Source organism: Cupressus sempervirens, chromosome 7, assembly GCF_028749045.1.
Source record: "Cupressus sempervirens isolate cs-2001-9-10 chromosome 7, ASM2874904v1, whole genome shotgun sequence".
Taxonomy (NCBI): domain Eukaryota; kingdom Viridiplantae; phylum Streptophyta; class Pinopsida; order Cupressales; family Cupressaceae; genus Cupressus; species Cupressus sempervirens.
The window spans coordinates 332,350,610-332,376,366 of NC_143124.1; the positions used below are offsets into that span (position 1 = coordinate 332,350,610).

Genomic DNA, 25,757 nt, shown 5'->3' on the forward strand with positions numbered 1-25,757 from the left:
AATGAAAAATAAAGTAATATGGAAGCAATTATTGAAGAACACATTATTAATAGAACAGTCAAGTAAGGGTCCGTACGGCCTGGAAAAGAAGAAATTTAGGACCATACAGCCTCAAAAGGCATGCATATCAGGAAGAAGCACTAATGAAGAAAGTACAACCTTAGGGTCCTGAAAGGTAGAATGCTGTACGAATTGGGAGATGATGTAAAATCATAGTTCCAAAAATCGCCATGAAATCGCCGAAATCACCGAAATCGCGATAAGATTCATGGCTCCCGATTTTTTTGGAATCGAAAATCGTTGGTGGCGATTTTTTCTTGTGAATCGCCTGAATCGCCAAAATCGGCGATTCATGGCAAAAATCGCCAAAATCGCCATCGTGAATCTCCAGAAATCGGCCGCGGCAGCAAGGATAGAAAGTTCAATTTAAAAAAAAAACACATGTTTTATTTGCTTTCTAAGTTGACTTTCCTCTTTGTTATAACCCTAAAGAGCCTTCTATTTGCTTAGTATGAGTAGAAGAGAGGAAGAGTGAGAGAGAAGAAGAGAAAAGAGAATCAATCGGTTTCCAACCGGCAAGAAGGAAGAGCACCAAAGAGATCAGAAGTCCATTTGGGGAGGCCATAAATTGCATTGGGAGCATTAAGGAGTCAATATCAACACTCCTCAACTCATTTGCAAGAGGTAAGTGTTGGTTTTTTTTTTGCATGTTAGTGTAGTATGCATTTTTTGTTAAATTTTTTTAGTGTTCATTTGCAAATCTTGAATGTATTTTATTTTTAGTTTTACTAAATTGCAAACTAGGGTTTGTTGTTTTGTAGTTTTTGTTTATTAGTTGCAAACTTTGATTTTTTACATGAATTTTTTTATTGCAGCAGCCCTTTGGTTTCATTTTCCAATTTCCACAATGGGTAAAAAAGATGAATGCTGGAAATATAATGAAGAGTTTCCTGGGAGAACCAAATATCAAACAAAATGTATATTTTGCAAAGAAAAAATAAATTCGGGAGGTATCTATAGATTGAAATACCACATTGCTGGCATACTTGGCCATGATGTCACAGTTTGCACTCAACAAACCGCTGAGGCAAAACGCTCTTGTTTAGTGGCATTAGAAAAAATTGAACAAGACAAGTTGACTAAGAAAATGCAACTTGAAGGGTTAAGAGGTATTGGCTCCCATGCTCCCACATCCGCAACCGCATCTACATCTGCAAGTGCATCTGCATCAGCTTCCGCATCCGTAGGTTGTGTTGGAGAGGGTTCTTCTAGGCCTCCTTTTCATCCTAGTGCTAGTGCTCATGTGAGTGTTAGTGGTAGTTGGTCTCATACTGAGACAGAGTCCAACACCAACCTATTGTGGCCTAGAGTGCGGAAAAGTAGAATGGATAGTTACTTTGTGCCCTGCACTACTCCTGGCTCCCAACCCACGCTTGAGGGCATGGGTTTGAACAAGGAGATTCATGATGCTGCCAGAAAAGAGATTTGCAAATTCTGGTACTTTTGCAACATTCCATTTATTGCAGCCAGGTAATTGATTCTTTTTTCTTTGTTATCTTCAAAGTTAAAGTTAAAAGTAAAAGTAAAACTTTAATTATATCTACTTGTTTTATGATTTTAGTTTTTGACATCTAAATTTTTAATCAATATCATTATCTATTTGTGACAGGACTCCTTATTGGCAGAACATGATAGATGCAGTTACCATTTGTGGTCCGGGGTTTAAAGCCCCAACTGAGGCTGAGTTGAGTGGATACCTCCTGGAGGAAATGGTTGAGGATACGAGGCATGAGCTTGAGGACAACCGAAAGGAGTGGATCGAAAAGGGTTGCACCATCATGACTGATGGTTGGACAGATAGGAGGGGAAGAACACTCCTCAATTTTCTTGTATCCTGTGGAGGTGATTGATCATTCTACTTTCCTACATACATAATTTTGAATCATGATTGACTATTTCAAATTTTGATTTGTTGATTGCTAATAGTAATTATAATTCGTTGTTTTGTTACTTGTAGGATATACCATGTTCCTCAAATCCATTGATGCTTCTGCTCATGTAAAAAATGCCACATACTTATGTGAGGTTATTGAGGAAGTTATAGCAGAGGTGGGGGAACAACATGTGGTGCAAGTGGTGACGGATAATGCAGCAAGTTATGTTGCTGCAGGTAAACTTTTAACTTTTTAAGTTTTGAAAATAAATTTATTTGAATTTTGAACTTTTTCTAATTCTAACTTAGAATTTCTAAGTTTCCTAAGTTCTAACATGTTTGAAATTTGAATTTCTAATTATCTTAAAATTGTTGTAGGCAAACTTTTGATGGAGAGGCACCCCACCATATTTTGGTCCCCTTGTGCAGCACACTGCCTTGACCTCATGTTGGAGGAAATTGGCAAACTTGAGTGGGTCAAGTCATGTGTGGAAAGGGCAAAAAACATATGTAAGTTTATTTATAATCATTCATTTGTCCTTAGCACAATGAGGAAGTACACATGAGACAAAGAGTTAGCTCGTCCAGGGATCACGAGGTTTGCCTCGAATTTCATCACCTTGCAGTCCTTGTTGACATCAAGGGATGATTTGAGGAGCATGTTTGTTGGGCGGGAGTGGATTTCATCTTCCTATGCTACGACCACTGCAGGGATAGATGTGGTGGATTGCATATTTGATGATGATGGTTTTTGGAAACCTGCTAGAGAAATACTTAAGGTAATTTTATTGCAATTTAACATTTAATATTTTACAGTTTACTATGCTAATTGTTTAATGATTTAGTTTTACCTTATATTATTGAATTATTCTATGTTTAAGTTTTGACTCAAATTTTTGTTTTACTTTATATGTAGGCCACTGAGCCTCTTTTATCTCTCCTACGAACTACTGATGGGGAGAAGCCCTCTATGGGCTACATATATGAGGGCATGGATAGGGCCAAGGAGGCCATTAGAGCTCAGTATGCAGGAGTGCAGGAGAAGTATGCCCCTATTTGGGACATTATTGATAGGAGATGGCAGAATCAGCTCCACAGACCCATCCATGCAGCAGCTTACTTTTTGAATTCGGCATTTCGTTTCCGTCCTGACTTCAAGGCGGATGAGGAGGTTCTCACCGGATTATATACAGTGATCCAGAGGTTGAGTACTGATGAGGATAGTAGTGCTGCAATTATTGAGCTTGATAAGTTCAATAATAAAGAAGGGCCACTTTTCTCTAGCAGGGTAGCCATAGATGCTCGGGAAACAATATAGCCAGGTAAAAATTAAATAATATATTCAATGTTCATGAATCTAGGTTCTAAACTTAAAGTTGATTGTGTAATTTTAGAGTTAACTTGTAATTTGTAATTTGTAAATGAGACTAATTATTTTTATTTTCCCTTATTTCAGATAGATGGTGGCAAATGTTTGGGGCCACAACCCCAAAACCTCAAAAAATTGCCATTCGTATTCTGAGTCAGCCAAGCAGCGCTTCTGGATGTGAGCGCAGTTGGTCCATGTTCGAGCACATCCACTCGAAGAGGAGAAACAGGTTGACAGTGCAGAGGTTGAATGATCTTGTCTTTGTTCATTACAACCTCCGTCTTAGGATCAGACAGATTTTGGGCACTGACTCCTCTCCAATCATTCTGGAGGAGATTGATCCAGAATCAGAGTGGCTCATAGAGGTTGTAGATCCAGTCTTCACTGAGGAAGACCGTGCGTGGATTGACCAGGTGGATATAGAGGCTGAGGCAGCTAGAGCACGTTCTTCAGGCATTGGTAGACGCACACGTGCACGCACAGACACAGGCCCTAGCGACATTCGTGAGCCCATCTTATATGCGGGAGATATGGCTCGACAGTCCTCTAGGACCTACATTAGACGCCTTGCTACTAGGCAGACTGGATACTCAGAGGCTGAGGCTGAGGCTGTAGCCGAGCTTGAGGATGATGTTGAGGATGATGATGACTATGAGCCTGAGGCTTGAGCTGGAGCCTTGTTTTTATATTTTGTTTACAGATATTGATACTGAATCATTGATAGACATATGTTTCAAAGTTTCAAACTTTCATGGATCTTCATCTTAGATTCTTACATAAATTTATGATTTGATGTCTTATGGATCATCTTACATACATTTTATGATTTAAATCATTATGATCATTTGATTTCTATTTACTTCAGCTAGCCTACAATTTACATTTTAGATAACATAGTTACGTATGTGATGGATTTTATGTTTCATGTTTATGTATGTTAAGTTTTAACTTCTATTTGATGATGTTATAGTGTGCTTAAGTTATATTCAATAAAGGGTGCATGAAATAAGTTTTAAATTGTTAAAATCTTTAAATTTAAAGGGTTTTTTCAAATTTGCCGATTCATCGCCGATTCATTGCCGATTCATTGCCGATTCACGATTCGATTCGGCCTTGCCGATTCCGATCCGATTCCGATTCACGTTTCTTTGTGTAAAATAGACAGTGTACGGCCATGTGGAGGAAAATGAAAGGAAGTACGGGCTATCAAGAGCATAAAGTGAAATAATCACTCTACGATGCATATAAAGATCAATCCTGTACTACCTAATGATTGAAAGAGTAATTGAAATCACTACAGGGAGAAAGAAATTGAACCATATGGCTACACCATTTGAGACAGGAAGACAGTATACGACATTAATACACTGTACAAACGGCAAGATAGGTCTTTAGGAGACACCGTACAATGGCTTGGGAGATACTGTATGGTTGGGAGAGACATCGTATGGCTGGGAGAGACATTGTATGACCAAATAGGTATCCACCGAGCGACAGGGAGACCATACGGCCTGATGGAACTCCAAATTTTTGCAATATTTAGACTCCCAAATGTCATGAGAAAGGAATATTCTTCATATTTCACTATGTCTAGCATTGCTGAAGGAAATGAACTTACAAGAAATGCTACAACTATATGCCAAGAATCTGAAGATGTTATGAAGTATTTGCATCTCTCACAGTGAATGAATGTAATATACTATTGATTGCAAATGTCCAATAGTATATTGTCTTATATCAGAATAAAAGGCAGATATATGCTCATGGAATAGCATTCGCACCAAAAGGATGAGGAAATTATGCATGAAAGCAGGGAACAGGGAGATTTTCAAATACATGTTTTTTGAAGGTCATTCTAATCTGCTCAAACAATTTAAAAGACAATGAGATTCAGATTCAGAATTTCAAAACATGGCAGAGCTTGCACAAATGGAAATTAATGTCTGCAGATTCAAAATCATCTTATATAAACTGCAGTTAGAGAGTTCTTCAAGATGGGAAAGTTATAAAGGCAAATCCTTGACAATATTGTATGGAGATGATGAATGCGTGTAAGCCTGAATTCTGAATTCTGATGTCTGGGACTGCAAAATCTAAATAAATATTCACTTATGAAAACTGAACACAATATAATAGTAAAAATAAAAAGAGCAGCATTATTTCCTTCTGCATACTTACCAGAAATGGTCTTTCGAGAAAGTTGGTTTGATCTTTTTCATGAAGAGACTTGAATTATAATCCACATTAATGCAGTGGATGCACTCCTTGGATGGAATGAGGAGGCTTTACCCCTTGTTGAGTCCCAGTTGCAGCTAAATGAAAATTTAGAAGTAAACCGAATAAACAGGTAATACTGTATTGCAACTATACATCCACCACACCATATGCTGGGAGTGAAGTACTTGAATCAAGAAGAAGCCAAGTAGACATGGAGGTTTACTAAGACATAATATAAAGGAATTTTTGCACATACGGTATGCCAGAATCCATGTTGGCTAACGGAGGAAGTTTCCATGAAGGGTTGACTATGTGAGCGCATGCTTTTTGGTTTAGAAATGCATACGGGAGGAGTCTAAAATGCATGTACAGGAAAATCAAAGAAATTCGCCAGGATATTGAAGTCGCAAGTATTGGATAATGAAGGCAAAAATACTTCCCGTTGATAAAGAATTACTGTGGGAGCAAGTAGTCTGAACCAGGCCATCATGTTGACGAAGACATACACGGGAGGGACACTCAAAGCATCTGATGATGGCATTGTTTCACGCAAGAGCATATGTTGGTGGAGTAACTCTATATGGTCGGATGCTAAAGTCTTCATGCGCAGGAGAATCTAGAGAGGTTCGAACGGAAGTTCACGGGAAAGTTTGGATGCGGATGCATGACATAAAAGAAGGTTATCAGGAAGCCTGGTTTCAACAAGCGATAGCCTGGAGGGATGGAGTCTTTTGCCTTTGATCTTGTATAACTAGGAATGCATCAACGATAACTAAAACACTCAAACGATGTACATTAAGGATGTAAGTATCTACCCGATGAAGAAACATTAAGCAAGGAGTGATTAAGCTAGTGGATACTTTCAGTTTACTTAAAGTTATATTAAAAATTTAAACAATGGGCTAGTTTTCATTATGAAAGGGTGCGGTGTTTGGAAGAACAACCGACACCCTTTACTTGTTTATACATATGTGAAATGTAAAAGCCAAAAGGGAAGAGAGAGAATAGATTGATATTATTTTTTTGGAGATTTTTATATTGCATTTCCAAGTCTGTAGAACTTCCCATCATATTGTTGATATCTTTTTGTCTGAAAGAGGAGTTGGAGATTCGAACAAAGCAAAGGGGATTTTGATTTTTGAGTATTGTTTCCAGCAATTGTACGGATTCAGATGTGTTCAATTAAGCATCAAGATTTTGAATGCCTTCATTACGGTTTGTCCAACAATAAATCAGTAAGAAATTTTTATTTGTCTTAGAGTTGAATTATGCATAACTCGTCCTTTGTAGTTGAGTTGTTTATTTGTTTGTAATTTATTGATTTGATAAGTATATTAAATTGTTCACTACTATTCAGATTTGATCAATGCAAATAGTGTAGAATATCGTATTATTCTCATTATTTGCATCTATTATGCCCGTGTGATGGTTAAATTATAATAGACTAATCTGAATGTGTTAAGTTGTGACAATTAGTAGCATCAAATTAACTAAGTTACTAATAAATATCTTATCAACAATATTGTAAAGTTGCACATAAGGAATTTATTTTTGACTCTATCGCCCAAATAGAATTTAGCACTGATCATAAAATTGCTCATAAGTTTGAACCCAATGCTGGCATTTCTCTAGTCTTTTTATTAAACAATCCTTTTAACATTTTTCTTTACAGCAAAATACAATTCTAATAAACTATCCAAATTTGAAGTCATATATCACAAATCTAGAAGTTTTCCTTAACACTTGCCGATTGAAGGAATTTGTTTTGCAATCCGCTATAATACATTTTGCTTCCAAGATTTGAATTGGGTAAATAGGCCCTGGTCTAGCGGAACCTAAAGCGCAGAGGTTTTTCCTGTTACGTTGGCCAAAATCAATTAGATACCCAGCATCGAGCAGGCAAGGCTCGTAGGTTTCTAATCAGTGATTTTGATAACCAACACGGCCCAAACAGCTAACCACCGTGCGGTCATACATTACAAGTATTATATGTACGACTAAATAGGGGTACTGTACGGACATCTAACAACCCACACAAAGAACATACAACTGTATGGATTGAGGAAAGCAAGGAATAAAACACCATATGGCCTCAGGACTGGAGATCGTAAAAAGAAAACACTGAACAACAATGGTTGACAAAGTATGGCTAGGAGAAAATTACATAATTAGTATGAAAGAAACATTGACCATATGGCATAAAAGTAGTTGTACACCCAGAAGAAGCCGAACAACTTTAAGGAGAAGTAGTTGCACATGGAAAGAAAGCAGCAATACCTTTCATAGTCATATAGATAGTGTTGGCATAGCAAAAGAGAAGCCATTCACAAGGCATTGGGGGAGGGCTATATGGATCTGTACGGATGAAAAAATAGGAGAGGAATAGGCTTGTACAGAGAAAATAACTGACCTAACGGTTTGTAATCTCTCTAGCAAAATGACAAAGAAGTGATAAGTATGCAGTCAACTGAGAAAAGGGCTTGGAGAGAGAAATTGGACCAAGGTTCAACCATGAGTCAAAATATGCAGACATTGCCTTCAAGAGTGTGGGTAAGCGGAAAAGACAAGGGGAAACAACGGGCCAACTAGATGTACAGCTAACATCACAGAACGTAGCATTCGAAGGGTTGAATGGGTTGGAGAGCAGAAAGTGGTGGAATGAAAGCCCTGATGACCACCTCATCAAAGGAAGCATACGGAAGGCACAGGTAGAGTGGGCAATCTAGATGCTAGTTTTTTGTATTCGAGATTTCGAAGCTGTCTTGCGTACCATGATTGACGCATATGACAGGCATTCCCACAAAAGTTTGGTTCCACACTTGTATATGACTTAGTGATATCATTCCGGCCAATTGACTTCACCAGGGGCGGCACAGGGAGGAAAGAAAATTGACAACATGCCAAAGAGGATGGACAAAGAGAGGAAATTGTAGCTCGTGGAATTAGTGTGTGGAGAACAGGTGCAACATAAGAAAGATGCCCTTATCGACACCTCAAGGGGAAGAGGGTTGCGAAAATCAAACATTAGGGAAGGCCATTGGAGGTGCCTTATGGACGTGATAAAGAGCCGACTTATAGGGTCAAGTAGGGTGTCAAACATCTCCTTTCCGTAGGTCAATATGATGAACGAACTCATGAACAGGAGGGTTTATGACTAGGCTTCTCTATTGGCCGCATGCATAGATGTTCATGATATTGCAGCATAAAACATTTTTTACATGTTGCACTATGCCATCAGATTCTTTTTGGAGGTGACTACAAGGATGATACTGAACGAAAAGCTCGAAATCCAACCAAGCCCAATAATACCTGGCGAGCCTCTAATAATGCAGTGGAGACATTTAGACACACTTGGAGGGCAGAAAGGCGTTGGTCAAAAGAGGATGCAACAGGAGATAGATGAATCCAGAAACACGAATAGTGGCCGGCAAGAAACATCTTCTGAGGACGAATCAGAGGAAATGGAGGAAGTGGAGCAAGATGATGAGGAAGTCGGGGTGATCACAACAACCCTACTCCGCTGTCTGCATCAGTTGACGGTTGCAGCAGTGACGGCTATGCCATCTCTTACAGCATCACATGTACACACTATGGCAGATGTTCACATTCCAGCGTTTGGGTAGTTCAGACATCCAATGGTGATGACCCCAGTCACCCTAAACTCCAGACCACAGCCAATAGCAGGAGTATCTTCACAGCCAGTGGCTACCCAACCCTTAGGAAATTGAGGGACAACATTATCGGCAAATACACACACGGAGACATAGCCACAACCAACGGTTCAGCCAGAGGAGGGGAGGGAAGAATTGACCCCCGTACCACAGGAGCATGGATTACCCCGGTTTGCAGCATTGAGTATGCCTCGACCACATCCAGTAGTAGAGTTGACAGCCACAGAGGGAGGAGTTAGTCAGGGAAGGGCATAGGAGCAGGTCTGATTAGAGGGGATTGGGACGGTTGCAGTAGTCATGATAGCCGACACACTTTTGGATGATGCAGTGGATCAGGGTGCTGATTTTAGCATGCTGGAAGCAGAGCACCAGCGCCAGCAGCCACACAAATTAGCTCATCAAGTCGTGCGAGTGAGTATCTAAGACAACGACTACTTCCCCCTATTGCCAAAGGCCCTTCCATCTAATCTCCCATGAGAGAGGACCTACAACTAGAGACGATATGGTTGAAAAAAGAGGTTGTCGAGATCCCTTCAGTGATAGAGGTAGGAGATCAGAGTATAGCGGCATCGGAGAAAGTAGAAAGGAGGATACGGACAAAAGGTTCTATACCAGCAGCAGAGGAAAAGGACAAGAATATTCATTCGTGCCTCATTGACATCACAGAGAAAAGTAAGCTCCTGGCAGAGTTGGTGCTCACAGAGAGACGACGGGCAGAGGTTGGGCAAGAAGCTCGAGAAGCTGTAGAAAAGGCTCGGGAGGAGATGGCCAATCGACTTGCCACCCAGCAGATTGCATTGGAAATAGAGCGGACAACATTATTAGCACAACTCGAGGAAGCTGCACGAGGGAAGTAGGAGGCAAAACAACAAATGGCAGCAGCGCTACAGGAGAAGAAATCAGCAAAGACAACACATGACCAGAAAGAAGCTGAATGCCAAGAGGTCACAATGATGCTGAAGGAGGTAGTGGAAGAGAACTCCCAGATTAGAGCTGATTTAGAGGTCTGTACCGAGCAAGTGTATTAGCGACGACGAAGCCGATCTACGCACTTAGGGACGCATCCTTCGGTTTAGTATCTATGCATTAATGTAATTAGTTGTTATTTTTGAGTTTTGTTGTATTGTCATCCGGAGACAACTTTTCTTTTGGGGGGGATGATGTTTTCAGTAACATCTATATTGTAGCCGACTGGTAGAATAGTATCCAAACGGGTGTGTGACAGTTAAGTCACCCCTTCGGAAAGGTATATGTACACCATTGAGAATGAATTTTGGAATCATTATTGCAATCAATCATATCGAATATTGTAGTATCTTCTGTATACATGCGAATAATAAAAGGAATACTTTTGTGTTACATGTTATGGTCTATTGTCTGAATGCATTAATAAACCATTTACCTTGTACAGCAAACAACATTGTTCTGTATTAGAGTTAAGTTTGAGGTGAAAACTTTTTTCTCTGATATTGTTCATGGTGGATGTCAGGACAACACCACATGATAGTATCCATGGTGATGTCATGTGTGTATGGGCCTATCCTTTGTGTACATCTCAAGAAAGTGACGAGTTCCAATTGATTATCACTTGTATTTGCATAAGTTATTGGAAAGTGATGATCTTACAATAACTTAAATCATGATATACATTTAATGTAAATGTTGAAATAGAGAAAGGCCATAACTTGTAAACCAACAACTAAGTGTAAAATGTCATTGAATTGATGATTTATGAGTTGTTGTATAGATATATGTTAGGTATTTGTTGAATATCATGCCTTGATATTTTGGTAGGCCATTACCTTATTTATATCATTTATTGATGGGCCATTACTTAGAGCAATTGGTGAATATCATAGGTTGATATTCTTATAAGTCAATACTCATGTTATCTAATAGGATATCAAAATAGTATTCGGTGAATATCATGTGTTGATATTCTGATAGGCCAATACTCAGAGTACTTGGTGAATATTGTGTGTTAATATTCTGATACCCCAATACTCATGATATCAAATCTTATTGAGTACTTGGTGAATATCAGGTGTTGATATTCTGATAGGCCAATATTCATGATATCAAATGTGATATCAAAATGGTGGATATCTTCTGATCAAATATATCCTTAAAATTTGCAAATCCTAATATTACCAATGGTGTAATACTTATCCTGTGTTTGTCCTCCCTAGCTATGAGGGAGTGTTAATGTTTTGTAGCTTTAGTTGGTTAAACCTATGAATAATTATATATGAGATATAATGTGTTCATTGTATATGAGATATAAGGTTATTATTAAATGATATATATATATATATTAGTTATGAAAGAATGAATAGAGATGTCCTAGGAAGGGACATATCTCTTCATAATCTTAGTCCCAATATAAATACAAGGGAGATTGCTGCATTTGAAAAATACGGAAATTACAGGCAGTATTATTTTATTTGCAGCAATCCACTGATTCAAACAAAAGGTGTCTAGACTCCCTTGCACCCACGATGCCTTGTGCAATTCTGATTACAGCAACCCTGGACATTGGTACACCAGAACTGATCGTAAACGCTTTCAAACTTGATGTTAGGAAACAGAGGTACCCACCAATTCGCCATAGGCTTATCAACATGCTAGTTTTCCCCACTTCCTAGTGGTAGATTAACCTCCAACAGCTGCTACTACATATCAGCAACAGAAAATGGTAATGATTCTTTCCTCAAACCTCCAAATGCAAATACCGGATAACTTCAGCAGTGACGTTAGCTTTCTTATGCAGATCATTCCAACTCCATAGTAGACAAGTGCAACATTTTTGAGACACAATTCGTTGGTATAAGAATTGACCAACTCAACTGCATTGGCTAAGAATTACCAATTCCTTCGAGCTTTAGAATAACTCTCCAAATCCTCATTACTGGAATATCAAGCTCAAGAATAAAATGCTCAGGGATGATCAAACCTTTTGCAAAGAGTTGTATTTGTTACTATTTAATTCAAAGTTTCACCAACACACCCAATGGCTAGAGCTTATTGCTCATACCATTCACCTAGGATTTTATAATTTTGAATTTAGAAGCATGTTCAACTTTTAAATATAAGAAGTCCTATACAACTCAATGGGTAGAGTCTTCTTGTGCACACTTTTTACTAAAGAGGCTTCTTGGACACACCATTCAAATAGAATAATAAACTCATAAAGTCAATTGTATAAATAACTTCTATTATGCATCTCATTGTCAAAGCTATAAGAACAAATTGAGATATCTTAACCTAAAGCATCACCATTGTGCAATGCTAAAATCAGAATCCAACTTTCCTGACTTGCTATAAATAGAAAGTTGATTAAACGGAGACCCTCAAATCCGATTGTTAGCTCATGAGAGTCACGATGGTGAGCCAACATACCAATACTCTTAAAACTTGATATATTGAGGACATCAGACATTATGGTAAGAAAGGTTAATAATTGGGGAAAAAGTAGTTATGGAAACAGATTCAAGACTTTTAAACTCTCAAAAATAAGACTTGTTTACATGTGCCACCACACCATAGCACTTTTTTCTTTTGACACTAAGAACCTAGGTGCCAACTAGCTAGTGGGGAAGGTTTATACCTGCCAACTAAGTGGAACTATTTGGACACATGAACAAAGAGGAGCACAACTAACCATTCCAAAAGAAGAGAAGGTTGGACAATACAAGGTTGAGCATAGAGGAGAACCTTGAGGATGAGGAAGCCTAGGAGGTGTAATCTTCTCATAGTGAGAGTGGGGATAAGCTTAGGATGGTCATAGATAGAAAGGTATTACAGAAAAAGTTGAGGAAGGGTTGTCAAAAGTGAAGGGGAGGAGCCAACTACCATTGAGGTAGCTGTGGAGGTGATGATAGTTGAGCGGATTGTACCACCACCACCATAGGATGTTGTTGCTGAGTGGGGGGCGAGGAGAGCTATATGAGGGAGATTTGTACGCCATAGTTGTCTCCTACGAGACATTGGGTGGTGCCACATGAAGTACAAGAGTTGTCCCCTTCAGTATACAGGTTGGCACCACGCATAGTGTGCATCCCCACATCATAAGAAGTTTATGAAGTTACCCCAATCAATTTATTTGTAGCTCATGCATCTACTGCTGAGGGTACCACACTTACAGCTGAAGGTATGGCACCTATGGCTAAGAGAGTCACGCTTGCCATGGGGGTGCCCACCTTGGAGTGTTACAAGAATGTCTAAGAGTGCCGAGGGGATGGCGGCAACAAATAATACTGATGGAATGTTCTCATTGATGTCAAGATGTCATTAGTATGAGGTGTCTTGAAGGCAAACTACATGTGAATACACAAGCTCTTAAAGGCAAAGATGCACAAAAGACCAAACAAAGATATACATTGTCTTATATAAATTTAATAGATTCACAATCTTTGATCGTAATTACTGAAACAATTCATTACAAACGTCTTCATTCAGAATTAATTTGAATTCTATAGTAATGAACATAGATGGAAAACTCGCCGAGTTTCCTAGCTCGGCGAGTTTTTAACCAGTTAACTCGCCGATTTAAAAACTCGGCAATCTGGTAAAAACTCGCCGAGTAATCGGCGAGTACTCGGCAAAAACTCGGCGAGTTTTTAGGAAAAACTCGCGATTTACTGGTGAACGCGGCCTGTGACGGATTTAAGCGGCAGTGAGTGTGTTTTTTCTCATTCTTTCTTGTATTTGCATTGTTTAGAACCTTGAGGAGTGAAGAGAAGAAGGTTTGGAGGCATTCTTGGCTGATTGCAAGTGATTCAAGGCGGATTTGAGTGGATTGTAGAGGATTCTAACCGATTTTAGAAGACAAATTTCTTTCCAGGTATGTTCATCTTATCATAGTTTGAAAACTTTTTATAGTTTTATAACAAATGTTCTTTTGTTTTTGTTGTTTTTTGTAAATGTTTTCAAATCATTTAAAATCATTTTGAATCATTTGAAACCCTAGCTTCTAAGGATATGGTTGAAGTTTGTTAAGGATATGGTTCAAGTTTGAAGTTTGAATCATTTGAAACCCTAGCTTCTAAGTTCTAACTTTGTTTATTCATTCTCTATATATTTATGTGTAGGGCAGCGGTCAACCATTAAAAAAATGACAAACCCACAAGAAGAGTGGCCACAAACACCATGCCCATTTGGATATATAGGCACTCGGCCTAAAAATGCAAGAGATAAGGCATGGCGGTATGCCTATGAAGCTCCAAATCCAAATGATATTGGGAAGGTGATATGCATTCCCTGTGAGAGAATTATTTCTGGAGGCATAAACCGCCTCAAATACCACCTTGCAGGCATAAAGAAACATGACTCAAATCCTTGTCTCAAGGTAACTGATGAAGAAAAAAGATTCATCCATGCCCTACTTGCAGCTGCTGAAGAGAAAAAATTGAATAGGGAGAGGGCAAAAATAGCTATGAGGGCAGCCATAGCTGAATCTGAAGGAGCTCCTTTTGATATGCAAGAGGAAGAAGAAGCACTTGAGAACATACCAGGATCTCTTCGTGGCCCACGGATCCGCAAACAAAATTTCTCTTTTACCGGTTCCACTTCTTCTACATCTCCTACTTCTTCATCATCACCATCCAGATCCCCATCAGGGATAGGTGGTTATTTTGTGCCCAGGAACACACCTGGAGCACAGCCATCATTAGAGGACACTGCATGGTTTAAGGAGGTGCATGAGCAAACTGATATTGTAGCAGCTGATTTTTGGTTTTTCAACAATATCTCAATGAATGCCGCTGATAGTCCCTATTGGGTCAATATGGTGAATGCAATGACAATATCAGGCAAAGGGTACAAGCCGCCTAATCGCAAGGATATGAGTGGAAGGTTAGTATTTTACTATTTAGTAATTGTAAATAATTGAGATTCACTTTAGTTCATTGTTATATTTTAAATCTTAATTGTTATAACTTATTTCCTAATTTTTTACTAACACTTACACTTTATTTAATATTACACTTAAATTTTGTAGGTTGCTTGACAAAGCGGTTGGTAGGGCAAGATTGTTGATAGAAGACCAAAAGAAAGAGTGGAAGAAGTATGGCTGCACCATTTTATCTGATGGGTGGACAGATGGAAGAAGTAGAACCATTATTGACTTCTTGATTGCTTGCAAAGATGATGTGGTGTTTTGGAAATCTGTCGATGCCTCCAACAAAGTGAAAAATGCAGCCACATTGGCTTTAATGTTGGAGAATGTTGTCATGGAGGTGGGAATAGAGAATGTGGTGCAAATAATCACAGATAATGCAGCAACATATGTGGCAGCAGGTAGATTTAATTTTTTATATTTGAATCAATATGAATCATGAATGTAATGCTATGGTATTATTCAATTTAGATATGATGTAATTTGTAAATACTAAATATGGAAAGTTTGTTACTGATTATTGATTTTTTGCTAATCTTTTAGGTAGAATCCTCCAAGAGAGGCATCCCACACTTTTTTGGTCACCTTGTGCAGCACATGTCCTTGACCTTCTTTTGGAGGACATAGGAAAACTTGATTGGGTGAGTCCAGTTGTGGAAGATGCTAGGCGAGTCACGAAATATATCTATAATCACCCATGGGTTCTTAGTTTGATGAGAAAAGCCACTAAAGGCAAAGATTTGATGAGACCTGCTATGACAAGGTTTGCAACGGTCTTCTTGACGTTGCAAAGTATTCTTGACCACATATTGGCTTTGAAGCAAATGTTTGTGTGTGCTGATTGGGTTGCTTCACCTTACTCAAAGAAGCTCGAAGGAGAAGCTGTGGCACGAATAGTCTTTGATGATAGATTTTTTGCAAAGGCTAAGGAGATTGTGGAGGTAACTTCATTATATTTTTAGTGTATTCAAATTTCATTTTCAATTCATAACTTACTATGTTATTAACTAATTTGTATTTTTCAAATTTCAAATGTAGATGTCTCTGCCCCTGGTTCTAGTCTTGCACGCATGTGATGGGCAGCAATCCCCAATGGGAGGTCTTTATGAGGCCATAGATAGGGCGAAAGAGGCTGTTAGAAGTTACTATCACGGGGACAGTCTCAGATTTGACCCCATTTGGGAAATAATTGATAGGAGGTGGAACAATATGCTCCACCAACCTATTCATGCAGCAGGCTACTTCCTCAATCCCAAATTCAGGTACTATAATAATTGATTGTCCTTGAAGTTGGGATTTTAATAAGTCTTTATTTTACTTTACTTTTTAAGGTTGTGTAGTAAGACTTGATATCATTTTCTATTTGTTTTAGGGCTGATGATTCCTACTCAGATCCTAATGGAGAGGTCATGGAAGGTCTCTCTAAATGCATTGAGAGAATGATATTAAGTGAAGAGGAGAGAGACCTTATTGTGACCGAACAACAAATCTATGTGGAATCAAGGGGTCCTTTGTTCTCTTCTATGCTAGCAAAGTGAGCAAGATCTACTCAAGCACCAGGTAAAGCGTCAAACTTTAAAACTTTTGCTAATTGATAAGTTGTGCTTCTGATTTTGTTTTTTATTGCTTTATAACTTTTTAAATTTTGTTTTGCAGATGCTTGGTGGGCAAGTTGGGGTGGCAATACCCCCAATTTAAGGAAATTTGCTCTCAGAGTCCTATCCCAACCTTGTAGCTCATCCCATTGTGAGCGCAATTGGAGCTTATTTGAGTCCATCCATACAAAGAAAAGAAACAGAATGACTCAAAAACGGCTTAATGACCTTGTTTATGTGCACTATAATCTTAAGTTGCGCATAAAAAAGTCACAGCTCTTAGAACTACCTGGTCCGCTTGATCTAGATGAGATAGATCCTTATTCTGATTGGACAGCACAGGAACCAAGTCCATTGTTTACACCAGATGAGATCGCTGATTTGGAGAGGCAGGCCATGGAGGGGGAGGCTGACACTGATTTTCAGTTCACTATGGATGACATTGAGGATGAGGACGAGGATGATGATGATTCAGGCGAGGATCAGGCATTACCATTAGGAGGAGATGCATCCTCTTCTAGGACGCCGAGCGAGTCAGTAGGGACGTCGAGCGAGGGGGCACAGCCACAAAGTTCACAGTCACGCAGCTCACGCCCTATCCCAGTGCGGGGCACTTCTTCTAGGACTAGACCCCCTCGCTTTCCTGCTAGTGCAAGTGGAAAGAGGAAGATGTGATTGACATTGTATTGATGTATTTAGACTTTTAGTATTTACTTCTAGTTTGACAGATTGAAACTATTTAGTAATTTACTATTTTGCTTCCTACCATGAGCATTCTGCATGAGAATGCAATTTTGTACGCATTATGCATTTATATATATCTAAACTTTGTTTCTTTCTTTTGTATTGTCTTTAATTAACTTATTAGATGCATCTTCTCATTAAATTTTGCAAAATAAATGTATTTTTAATTAAATTTCAGCGGTTTTTTAGGTTCCCGAGTTTTTCCCGAGTTTTTTTTATAAATCGCCGAGTTTTTCCCGATTAAACTTTTGGGGGGCTTGGCGAGTTTTTGCATTTGGCGAGTTTTCCAACTATGGTAATGAAAGATCCCTGATGGATCTCTTCTGCTGATCTGCTGTAATTTTTTATTTTTAAATCTGTTTTCCTATTTATTTATGTTTTCTTGCAGAACTAGACAGAAGTGCAGAAAGGTTTGTTTGTTTTTGATGGTTTTATAACATAGAAAAAGAATAGGGAACAACAACAATGAAACAACACTGAATCCAGCATACATTTGGAGGTGAATACAAGCAATACTTTATACACCACGTGGTGTATCTACTGCAAATGGCGTCCCACAAGCTATAATGAACCATGTCCCAATTGGAAAGATGATATGCCATGTTGAAACCCCAAAGAGAATTGATGGCTCTATCTTTAATCACCACGCACAATGCCTAAGAGATTCGGTGCCAAAGATTGCTGAGGGCTATGTCCCAGCCGATCACTAACTTGGGGTTTGCATCCCAGACTAGAAATCGCCCATTCAGAGCAAATTCATAAACAAGTTGTCAAATATGCAAATGATGATCTTAGAATGAAGCTTCTATCTCCTTATAACCTCTCTCAATTGCAAATCGAACCCTAAGTGTCCCCAAGTGGTGTTGGGTAGTGAAAGTGTTATAATTTCTTATTTTAAAGTGGTCATGTTACTAGAAAATAACTTTTTTCCTCATAGACAGAAATTTGTTCACTGAATTGCCTTGAGACCAAAGACAAAGATTTAGAGAATTTCAAGACCTTTCCAACGAGCTATCACACCATAGGATGCGCATCCAAATGAGGCCAAAAACCCCTTATTACTCCAAAATGGCTAATAACTTAGCCTTATTTAATTATTAAATGCTAACTTAGGAAATATTAAAAATATAACCCAAATAGCCACAAAATGCTCAACTGACATCACAAACCATAAAATAATCTTGTCACCTGTCTGTGACTGAAGTCGGAAATCAAGGATCCACTAGCAATCTCATCCCTAAAATCTAGGGATGCTCCTAAAATTTAGGAAACAAGCCCTATCCCTCTAAAACTGAACCCAAAGAGTAATCTCATGGACACCCAACCTTGGACAAGATCATACCTACTAAAAAGTAGGAATTACCTCCTTAAAACAAGGAACATCTCCCAATTGATCAATAACTGTCAAAACATTAAGTCCCCAACATTGAATAACCATACTGGGTCTCTATCCAACCCTGTCAGCCTACAAGACTGTTGTCGGTAAATGTATAATGTAGCTGACGAGTAGAGTAGTATTCGAACGGGCACGTGACGCTTGAGTCACCCCTTCGGAAAGGTATATGTACACGTCCGTAATGGACTTTGGAAGCATGATTGTAAGCGATAGATCATTGTAGTCATTGTAATCAGCAAGTGCATACATGAATGAAGTACCTGTTCTGAATTGAATCGTGTTATACATGTGTTAACTTCTTACCCTATGCGGTAAACATTTGGCGCCGTTGCTAGACGAACTTGGAACGAAGGAATGATATGAAGATTGATGCCAAATTTGCCAAACAAAGATCGGAATAAGGTGAAACATAAGAATGAACTAAGTACAGCAAAAGAAATTTTAATTTTAACACAGCAAGCAGAGTGTCGACAGAGACTTTAGCAGATTGCCGAGGGGCACCAAAGGGGTGAAGAGGCACAGACGGAGGGAGTGCACTCACCTAGTAGGCTGAGGAGTGCCGAGGAATTGCTGGAAGAAACTCGACAATGCTTGAATTTGGTGGAGGAAACAAGGGAAGAATTCCTTAACCTGTATACGCCGAGGGGAGAGTGTCCGAACGGAAGGGAAGCAACTCGCACGGCTCGGAGTGCCGAGGGAGCACGAGCGTGGAGGGATCTCTTCGTTCTTGATACACTAGACGAACGAATACAGGTGGAGAATAGAACGTCACTTGAAGACTTTTCACCAGACAACGCAGTTGTTGGAAACAAGATTGTTGTCCAGAACAGCGCGGAAGTCCAGAACAGTGCGGGAACACAGAACAGCGCGGGAGTCCATAACAGTGCGGGAACACAGAACAATGCAGGAGTTCAGAACAGCGTGGGAACAGAGAATAGCGTGGGAGCACAGAACAGCGCGGGAGTCCAGAATAGCGCGAGAGCACAGAACAGCGCGGGAGTTTAGAACAGCGTGGGAACACAAGTACCTCAGAATCCAAGACAAGTAACGATGGCTGGCCCTAAAAAAAAGTTACCCAAGTTTCATGGTGATGGTTTAGCAGACCCTATCAGACATTGTAAAACGTGTGAAACCATATGGATGGCAAATGGTGTGACGGATGAGGATGATTGGGTAAGACAATTTCTAGCGACCCTACGAGGTGTGGCGATAGATTGGTTTTCTGACACTAGTCCTCAGAAACTTAATACATGGGAGAATGTTATAAAAGAATTTATGGCAGTATTCAGATTAATGAAATTGTGTAATGAATTTTTTTGTATTGTCGTCCGGAGACGACCTTTCTTTTGGGGGGGGATGATGTTGTCGGTAAATGTATAATGTAGCCGACGGGTAGAGTAGTATCCGAACGGGCGCATTACGCTTGAGTCACCCCTTCGGAAAGTTAGTATCTTGTATGGTCCAACCCATTTAACTTTAAATTTTTCAGGCCTTATTTGTAATGTCCCCTTTCTAGCATTCATAGCATGATGTTGTCGTTAGCCTATTTCCCCATGGTCCCATAGGCTAACCAGGACATTAAAGGGACTTAGAGGCCATTTGGTCTAGACAGTTTCAGTTGCAGGTCTTTCTGAGGGGTTTTGAGGCAACTTTGGGCATACTTACTATTTATAGTAAGTCATCTTGGATATGGTCGGACATCCAGTGGCAGTGGTATGTCGATGGTAATTGTTTAAAATCGACAAAAAGACTTGTTTATCATTGATAAGATTTGTTTTGCATTGATAAAGCTATTTTATAAAGTTAAATTTAAATATTTAACTTTATTAATGCATAGACTATAGTTTGTGGGAAATATTTAAATTAAAAGAGTCCCCTTTATTTTATAACACATTGGAGACATAAGTTACATAAAGGGAGTTATGTTTTATCCCACATTGAGAAAACGAAGGATGGAGCTCTTGTGAGAACACTATAAAAGAAATGGAAGAGCTTCTTTTAAGCATGGTTGGAAATATCAAAGAAATTGGAGAATTTTCTGGAGGTTATGTCTCAATAGTTTGAAAGACGAAATCCCTTCAAGCTGAAAATCTTGACGCCATTGAAAGATATGGTCTTGAGATTCAACAGGGTAGCAATCCGAAAAAGCAGAAACGAAAAAGCAGTCCGAAAAAGCGGAACCGAAAAAAGCAGGCAGAAAAAGCGGAACCGAAAAAGCAAGTGGAAAAAGCGGAACTGAAAAAGCAGGCGGAAAAAGCGGAATCGAAAAAGCAAGCAGAAAAAGCGGAATCGAAAAAGTAGGAAGAAAAAGCAGTTCGAAAAAGTAAAGCAGAAGGGGCAGCATTGAAGGAAAATTATTACAGCCATCTACAACCAGGTTCCCTTGTTAGTATTGTTTTTTTTAGGGTATTATAAGTTTTAGCTGTAAGTGTGCATTATACCAGCATTGTCATTTTGGTAATCCATGCAAATGTCAAAGTCTTGGCCATATTTCATGAGCATTGTATTAGAAATTTGATTGCAATCAAAAAGATAATAGTTGCTGGTGTCATTTAAGCAATTCAATCTCATTATTTATCAGCTAGATAGTTTGCATACCAACTGTTTGCAAAAATGCTAGTTGGCTGTAGGTGTTCTTTTCTCATGCTTAGATCATAATATATGCATTGAATATTGTCAAAATTAGGAGCACACTCATGTTAGGTCATTGTGTAGTTCATTGTAATCTTCTATCACTAGATTCTCATTGATGCAAATTGGAAAAAAGTCATTTAAAGCAAGCTGAAATACTATATCAGTCATATGTCCCTTGCATGTGAATTGTTTGACAAAATTCTTTGTGCCTTCAATTAGCATTTTTTGAGGGCAGATTTGAGGAGGGTCATTACAGTGGTATCAGAGCTTGCTTGCAAAGTGCTTGACGAAATGTTAAACAACTGAAATATAAAGATTTTTGGTGTTTGAAGAAGTTATAACCTGTTGGGGTTATTACAGTGGTATCAGAGCTATAAGTCCTGCCATCCTGTGGAGGTTTTATAGGGAATTTGGAATAGCCACATAGAGAAAAAAATGTTTGACAAAATGAATGCCGGTCCAGATCAGGGAAAGGAAAGATTCTTACAATTATTAGACACCTTAGCACAGGGACAGCGATCAACAGAGCAAAGAGCACTGGAACAGAGTCAGAGATTTGAGCTTATGATGCAAATGATGGCTTGTCAAATGGGGTTGAATGCTAATGTGGGTGGAGGAAATAATTAGAATGGTAATAATCAGGATGGGGCACATAATGGAGGCGAACAAGTTGGGAACAATTTCAGTCATGCACCCCAGCAAACTAGGACAGTGAGTTCGCAGCCCATGATTCCCATATTTCCTCCTAGAGCTCCAGAGCAGCCCGTACTAGAGCCCCAGATCACTGATATACAAGACCAGCTGAGGAGAGATTGGGAAGCCGGAGGTCCAGATTTTATTGCTGCAATCACCTTTAGGGAGTATATAGATGTGCGGATGAAGCATTGCCATGTGGACATGACAGGAACCAGAGCTATGAGCTACGAAAGAAAGCAGGGAAACTTCAGTTACCATATTATGATGGCTCGGGGAAGTCTACAGCAAGAGCTTGGGTTCAAAAGCTTGACACATACTTACAATTGAACTTTATGCCTGAGGAAGAAGCTATTAAGTATGCAACAATTCACCTGGATGGGTTAGCACACAAGTGGTGGCATCATGGTATGGTCACTATGGGTCATGCACACATTACCTCATATGTGGAATTCACAGAGAGATTGATTGAACGCTTTGATAGGCCTAAGGATTATACTTTCCCTATGACAGGCGGAAACTTGTATGAGGAGTTTAACAGACATGTAGATTCGATATAGGGAGACTTCAGCACATCTTCAGGTAATGGTTTATCTGCATCATCTTCACAGGCAGAAGGGGTTTCAGATGTTGTGCAGGTTGAGCCAGTTGCATCAGAAGGTGATATCATAGGCACACCAGATTGCATGATTGACACAGATAGTGATTCCAATATAGTTGGGCTGGATGAAGTTACAGCAGTTGAGGATACTGTCATGTTTGAGGATAGTACAGTTGATCGAAAAGTGAGCATTCAGGACTTTGCAGAAAATGAATATCAAGCACAGTTGGATGCTTCTTCACATGAGATAGAGGCTAGTAGCTCTTCACTTGGTTTGGCAAGCCAGCTGAAGACAAGGGACAAGGATATTGTCACGGCTTTATCTCATCATGACAGGATACATGGATTGATTGAGAATCACATTTGGATGATTCAACTGCAGGAGAGACAGAAAGGAGTCACAACAAGTTCTTCTTGTGACGACTTACAACAGATCAAGGAAGATGCAGTGAAGAAGGAGAAGGAGGTTGACCGGCTTTTTCATGAGCTGGAGGATACTCGAAATTCCTTGGTGTGTACTCGGTTGGCTCTCCAGGATTCTGAGAGACATGTGGACAAGCTTTGTCTTGAGGTGAGTTCAGTTCTAAAGTTAGCGCGTATAGCAGGGACTCAGTTTTCTTTTACAGTCGGGTCACATGATGATGATATGAGTATGTCTAGCATTCACACTCCGGATTAAAAGATTGTAGACAGGTGCGTGAAGTCAGTTGGTATTGTTCACATTACTCAGGTGAGAAGTTTACTTGAATTGCCAGCTGGTTTCCGTTCATGGATTAGATGTTGGGATCCTTATCTTAGTACTTGGGATCATTTTGACCAGAGATATCTATCATTCCTTGGTAGTAGTATCTATTGCACCATCATGGACTTGATTAGTAGTTTGCCAGGTGTAGTTCTCATCCATGCCAACAACTTGTTTGATGCTCGAATTAGTTTTTATACACCTTTGTTGGGCATTGTTCATGTATCCAGTCGACCATTCTTGTTGGAATGGGTTGATGATCTCTCAGATATGACAAAGTTTACAGAAGAGTCCTAGGATCTAATTATTACAGATGACACCCAGGGGGATGTTGTGGACAATTTTGAGGACTTAGTCTCCTCAACAGTTTCCTTTGATACAGAGGTTTATGTTGATGCTTCAGTCACTCCGTTTGATGATACAAGTTCAGCAGTTGGACTACAGAATTTGGATGGCAGTATTACAGACAATAGCTATTATGAGGTTACTCCTTTGGACAGTGTACCAGGTGTAGAGTATAGGAGTTTGACCAGCCAGCACAATCATGTGTCTAGTCAGCTGAGAGTTAGTGAGCGAGACATTGCTATCGTTTGCCAGCATTTCGATGCCGCTCGTTAGTTGTTAGCAATTTATGGATGGGGTTCTCCTACTAGTGATGAGCAGGGAGGCAGTTATCTTTCCTTGACAGAGATCCACTCTTTATGGGAGGCTATTCGGATTCTAAGACAGAATTATATGCAGTTGGTAGCCGACAGAGATTATCTTATGGAGTGGGGCAGTACATCATATGACGCATTATTGGTCAAGGAAGATGAGGTGAGTGAGCTTACTCAGCAACTCAAGATGACTTTTGAGTTTCTTGAGAGTACACAGTTGGCTTTCGAGGAGTCACAGCTTCATTTAGCTGAGGTGACCGTGGAGTTGGAACGACTTCAATCTTTACTCGATTCTGTACAGTCACTGACCATGGTGTCTGGTGATCTGAGGATGTCCATGGTCGAGGTTGATAGAGGCAATGGAGATGAGGATATATTTGTCCACGACACTAGTACTGGCATATTTGGTCTGTTTCCATTGGAGGTAGGTTCAACTGGGTTAGGCATTGCAGCTGAGCATTGTGGTATGTTTGACTTGAAGGGCACAGAGACTAGTGATTTTGTTGATTCTACGCCCTTGGCTATATCATCATCTTACTGAGCTGATGATCAGTCACAGTGGGTCATATCACGTCTGCAGGATGAGTCTTTGACTGAGATTGGTTCTTTTTACAGGCATTATACTAAAGGATATGTTCATCGGTTTGCTTTTGATCCATGTGTTGAGGAGTTGATGGCAGACAGGTTTGGACTGGGCTCTCATTTTTGCTATCTACCGTGTAATGACTATTCACCATCAGCAGTGCATGGGTGTTATGGTTATGAGACAGTGGCCGTAATCTGCAAAGTTGTGTTAATTGCAGTAGATGTACAGTGTGTGGATTCTTTGTATTTGGTGCAGTTTCATGTGGGAGTGATCACCATTGTAGCAGAGTTGGAGTGTGCATTCCGCATAACACGGTGGGTTGTGTGGATGGTGTTTATTATGTTGGCAGTTTGGGTTATCTACTCTACTTGGGTTCTGATATTTCGAGAGCTTGTTTCTCATGGGTTCCTGACTTTGGAGTTTGGGTGAGTTGTATTCGCCAATTTGATTATGGATTCCTCTTGGTTAATTTTCAAAGGTTGTTGCAGGAGCCTATGTTGACTAACAGCAGTATAGTTCATGACTACATTTGGGATCCAGGTGGATTGATTGGGTTGTTGTTCGACCATTGCTTGGGGACAAGCAATTTTGGGAAGGGCGGACTGTAATGTCCCCTTTCTAACATTCATAGCATGATGTTGTCGTTAGCCTATTTCCCCACGGTCCCATAGGCTAACCAGGACATTAAAGGGACTTAGAGGCCATTTGGTCTAGACAATTTCAGTTGCAGGTCTTTCTGAGGGGTTTTGAGGCAACTTTGGGCATACTTACTATTTATAGTAAGTCATCTTGGATATGGTCGGACATCCAGTGGCAGTGGTATGTCGATGGTAATTGTTTAAAATCGACAAAAAGACTTGTTTATCATTGATAAGATTTGTTTTGCATTGATAAAGCTATTGTATAAAGTTAAATTTAAATATTTAACTTTATTAATGCATAGACTATAGTTTGTGGAAAATATTTAAATTAAAAGAGTCCCCTTTATTTTATAACACATTGGAGACATAAGTTACATAAAGAG

General features: G+C 39.4%; 4 protein-coding genes across 4 annotated transcripts; all 4 read left to right on the top strand.

Annotated features, from left to right (window-relative positions):
- The first annotated feature begins 1,410 nt into the window (after window positions 1-1,410).
- Window positions 1,411-2,602, top strand: LOC149546784 (uncharacterized). The gene is made up of 4 exons (XM_089794667.1): window positions 1,411-1,530; window positions 1,670-1,902; window positions 2,018-2,170; window positions 2,312-2,602. Exons 1-4 carry the CDS (start codon window positions 1,442-1,444, stop codon window positions 2,497-2,499), a joined length of 663 nt encoding a protein of 220 aa, XP_089650793.1. The 5' UTR covers window positions 1,411-1,441; the 3' UTR covers window positions 2,500-2,602.
- LOC149546785 (uncharacterized) lies at window positions 2,593-3,251 on the top strand. Its single transcript, XM_089794053.1, has 2 exons — window positions 2,593-2,712; window positions 2,850-3,251. Exons 1-2 carry the CDS (start codon window positions 2,593-2,595, stop codon window positions 3,249-3,251), a joined length of 522 nt encoding a protein of 173 aa, XP_089650179.1.
- Window positions 3,252-13,684: 10,433 nt separating this feature from the next.
- Window positions 13,685-15,983, top strand: LOC149546786 (uncharacterized). The gene is made up of 3 exons (XM_089794054.1): window positions 13,685-14,033; window positions 14,281-14,923; window positions 15,956-15,983. The coding sequence occupies exons 2-3, from the start codon at window positions 14,304-14,306 to the stop codon at window positions 15,981-15,983; spliced, it is 648 nt and encodes a 215-aa protein (XP_089650180.1). The 5' UTR covers window positions 13,685-14,033; window positions 14,281-14,303.
- Window positions 15,984-16,146: 163 nt separating this feature from the next.
- On the top strand, window positions 16,147-16,636 carry LOC149546787 (uncharacterized). Its single transcript, XM_089794668.1, has 2 exons — window positions 16,147-16,348; window positions 16,459-16,636. The coding sequence occupies exons 1-2, from the start codon at window positions 16,179-16,181 to the stop codon at window positions 16,622-16,624; spliced, it is 336 nt and encodes a 111-aa protein (XP_089650794.1). The 5' UTR covers window positions 16,147-16,178; the 3' UTR covers window positions 16,625-16,636.
- Window positions 16,637-25,757: the final 9,121 nt, after the last annotated feature.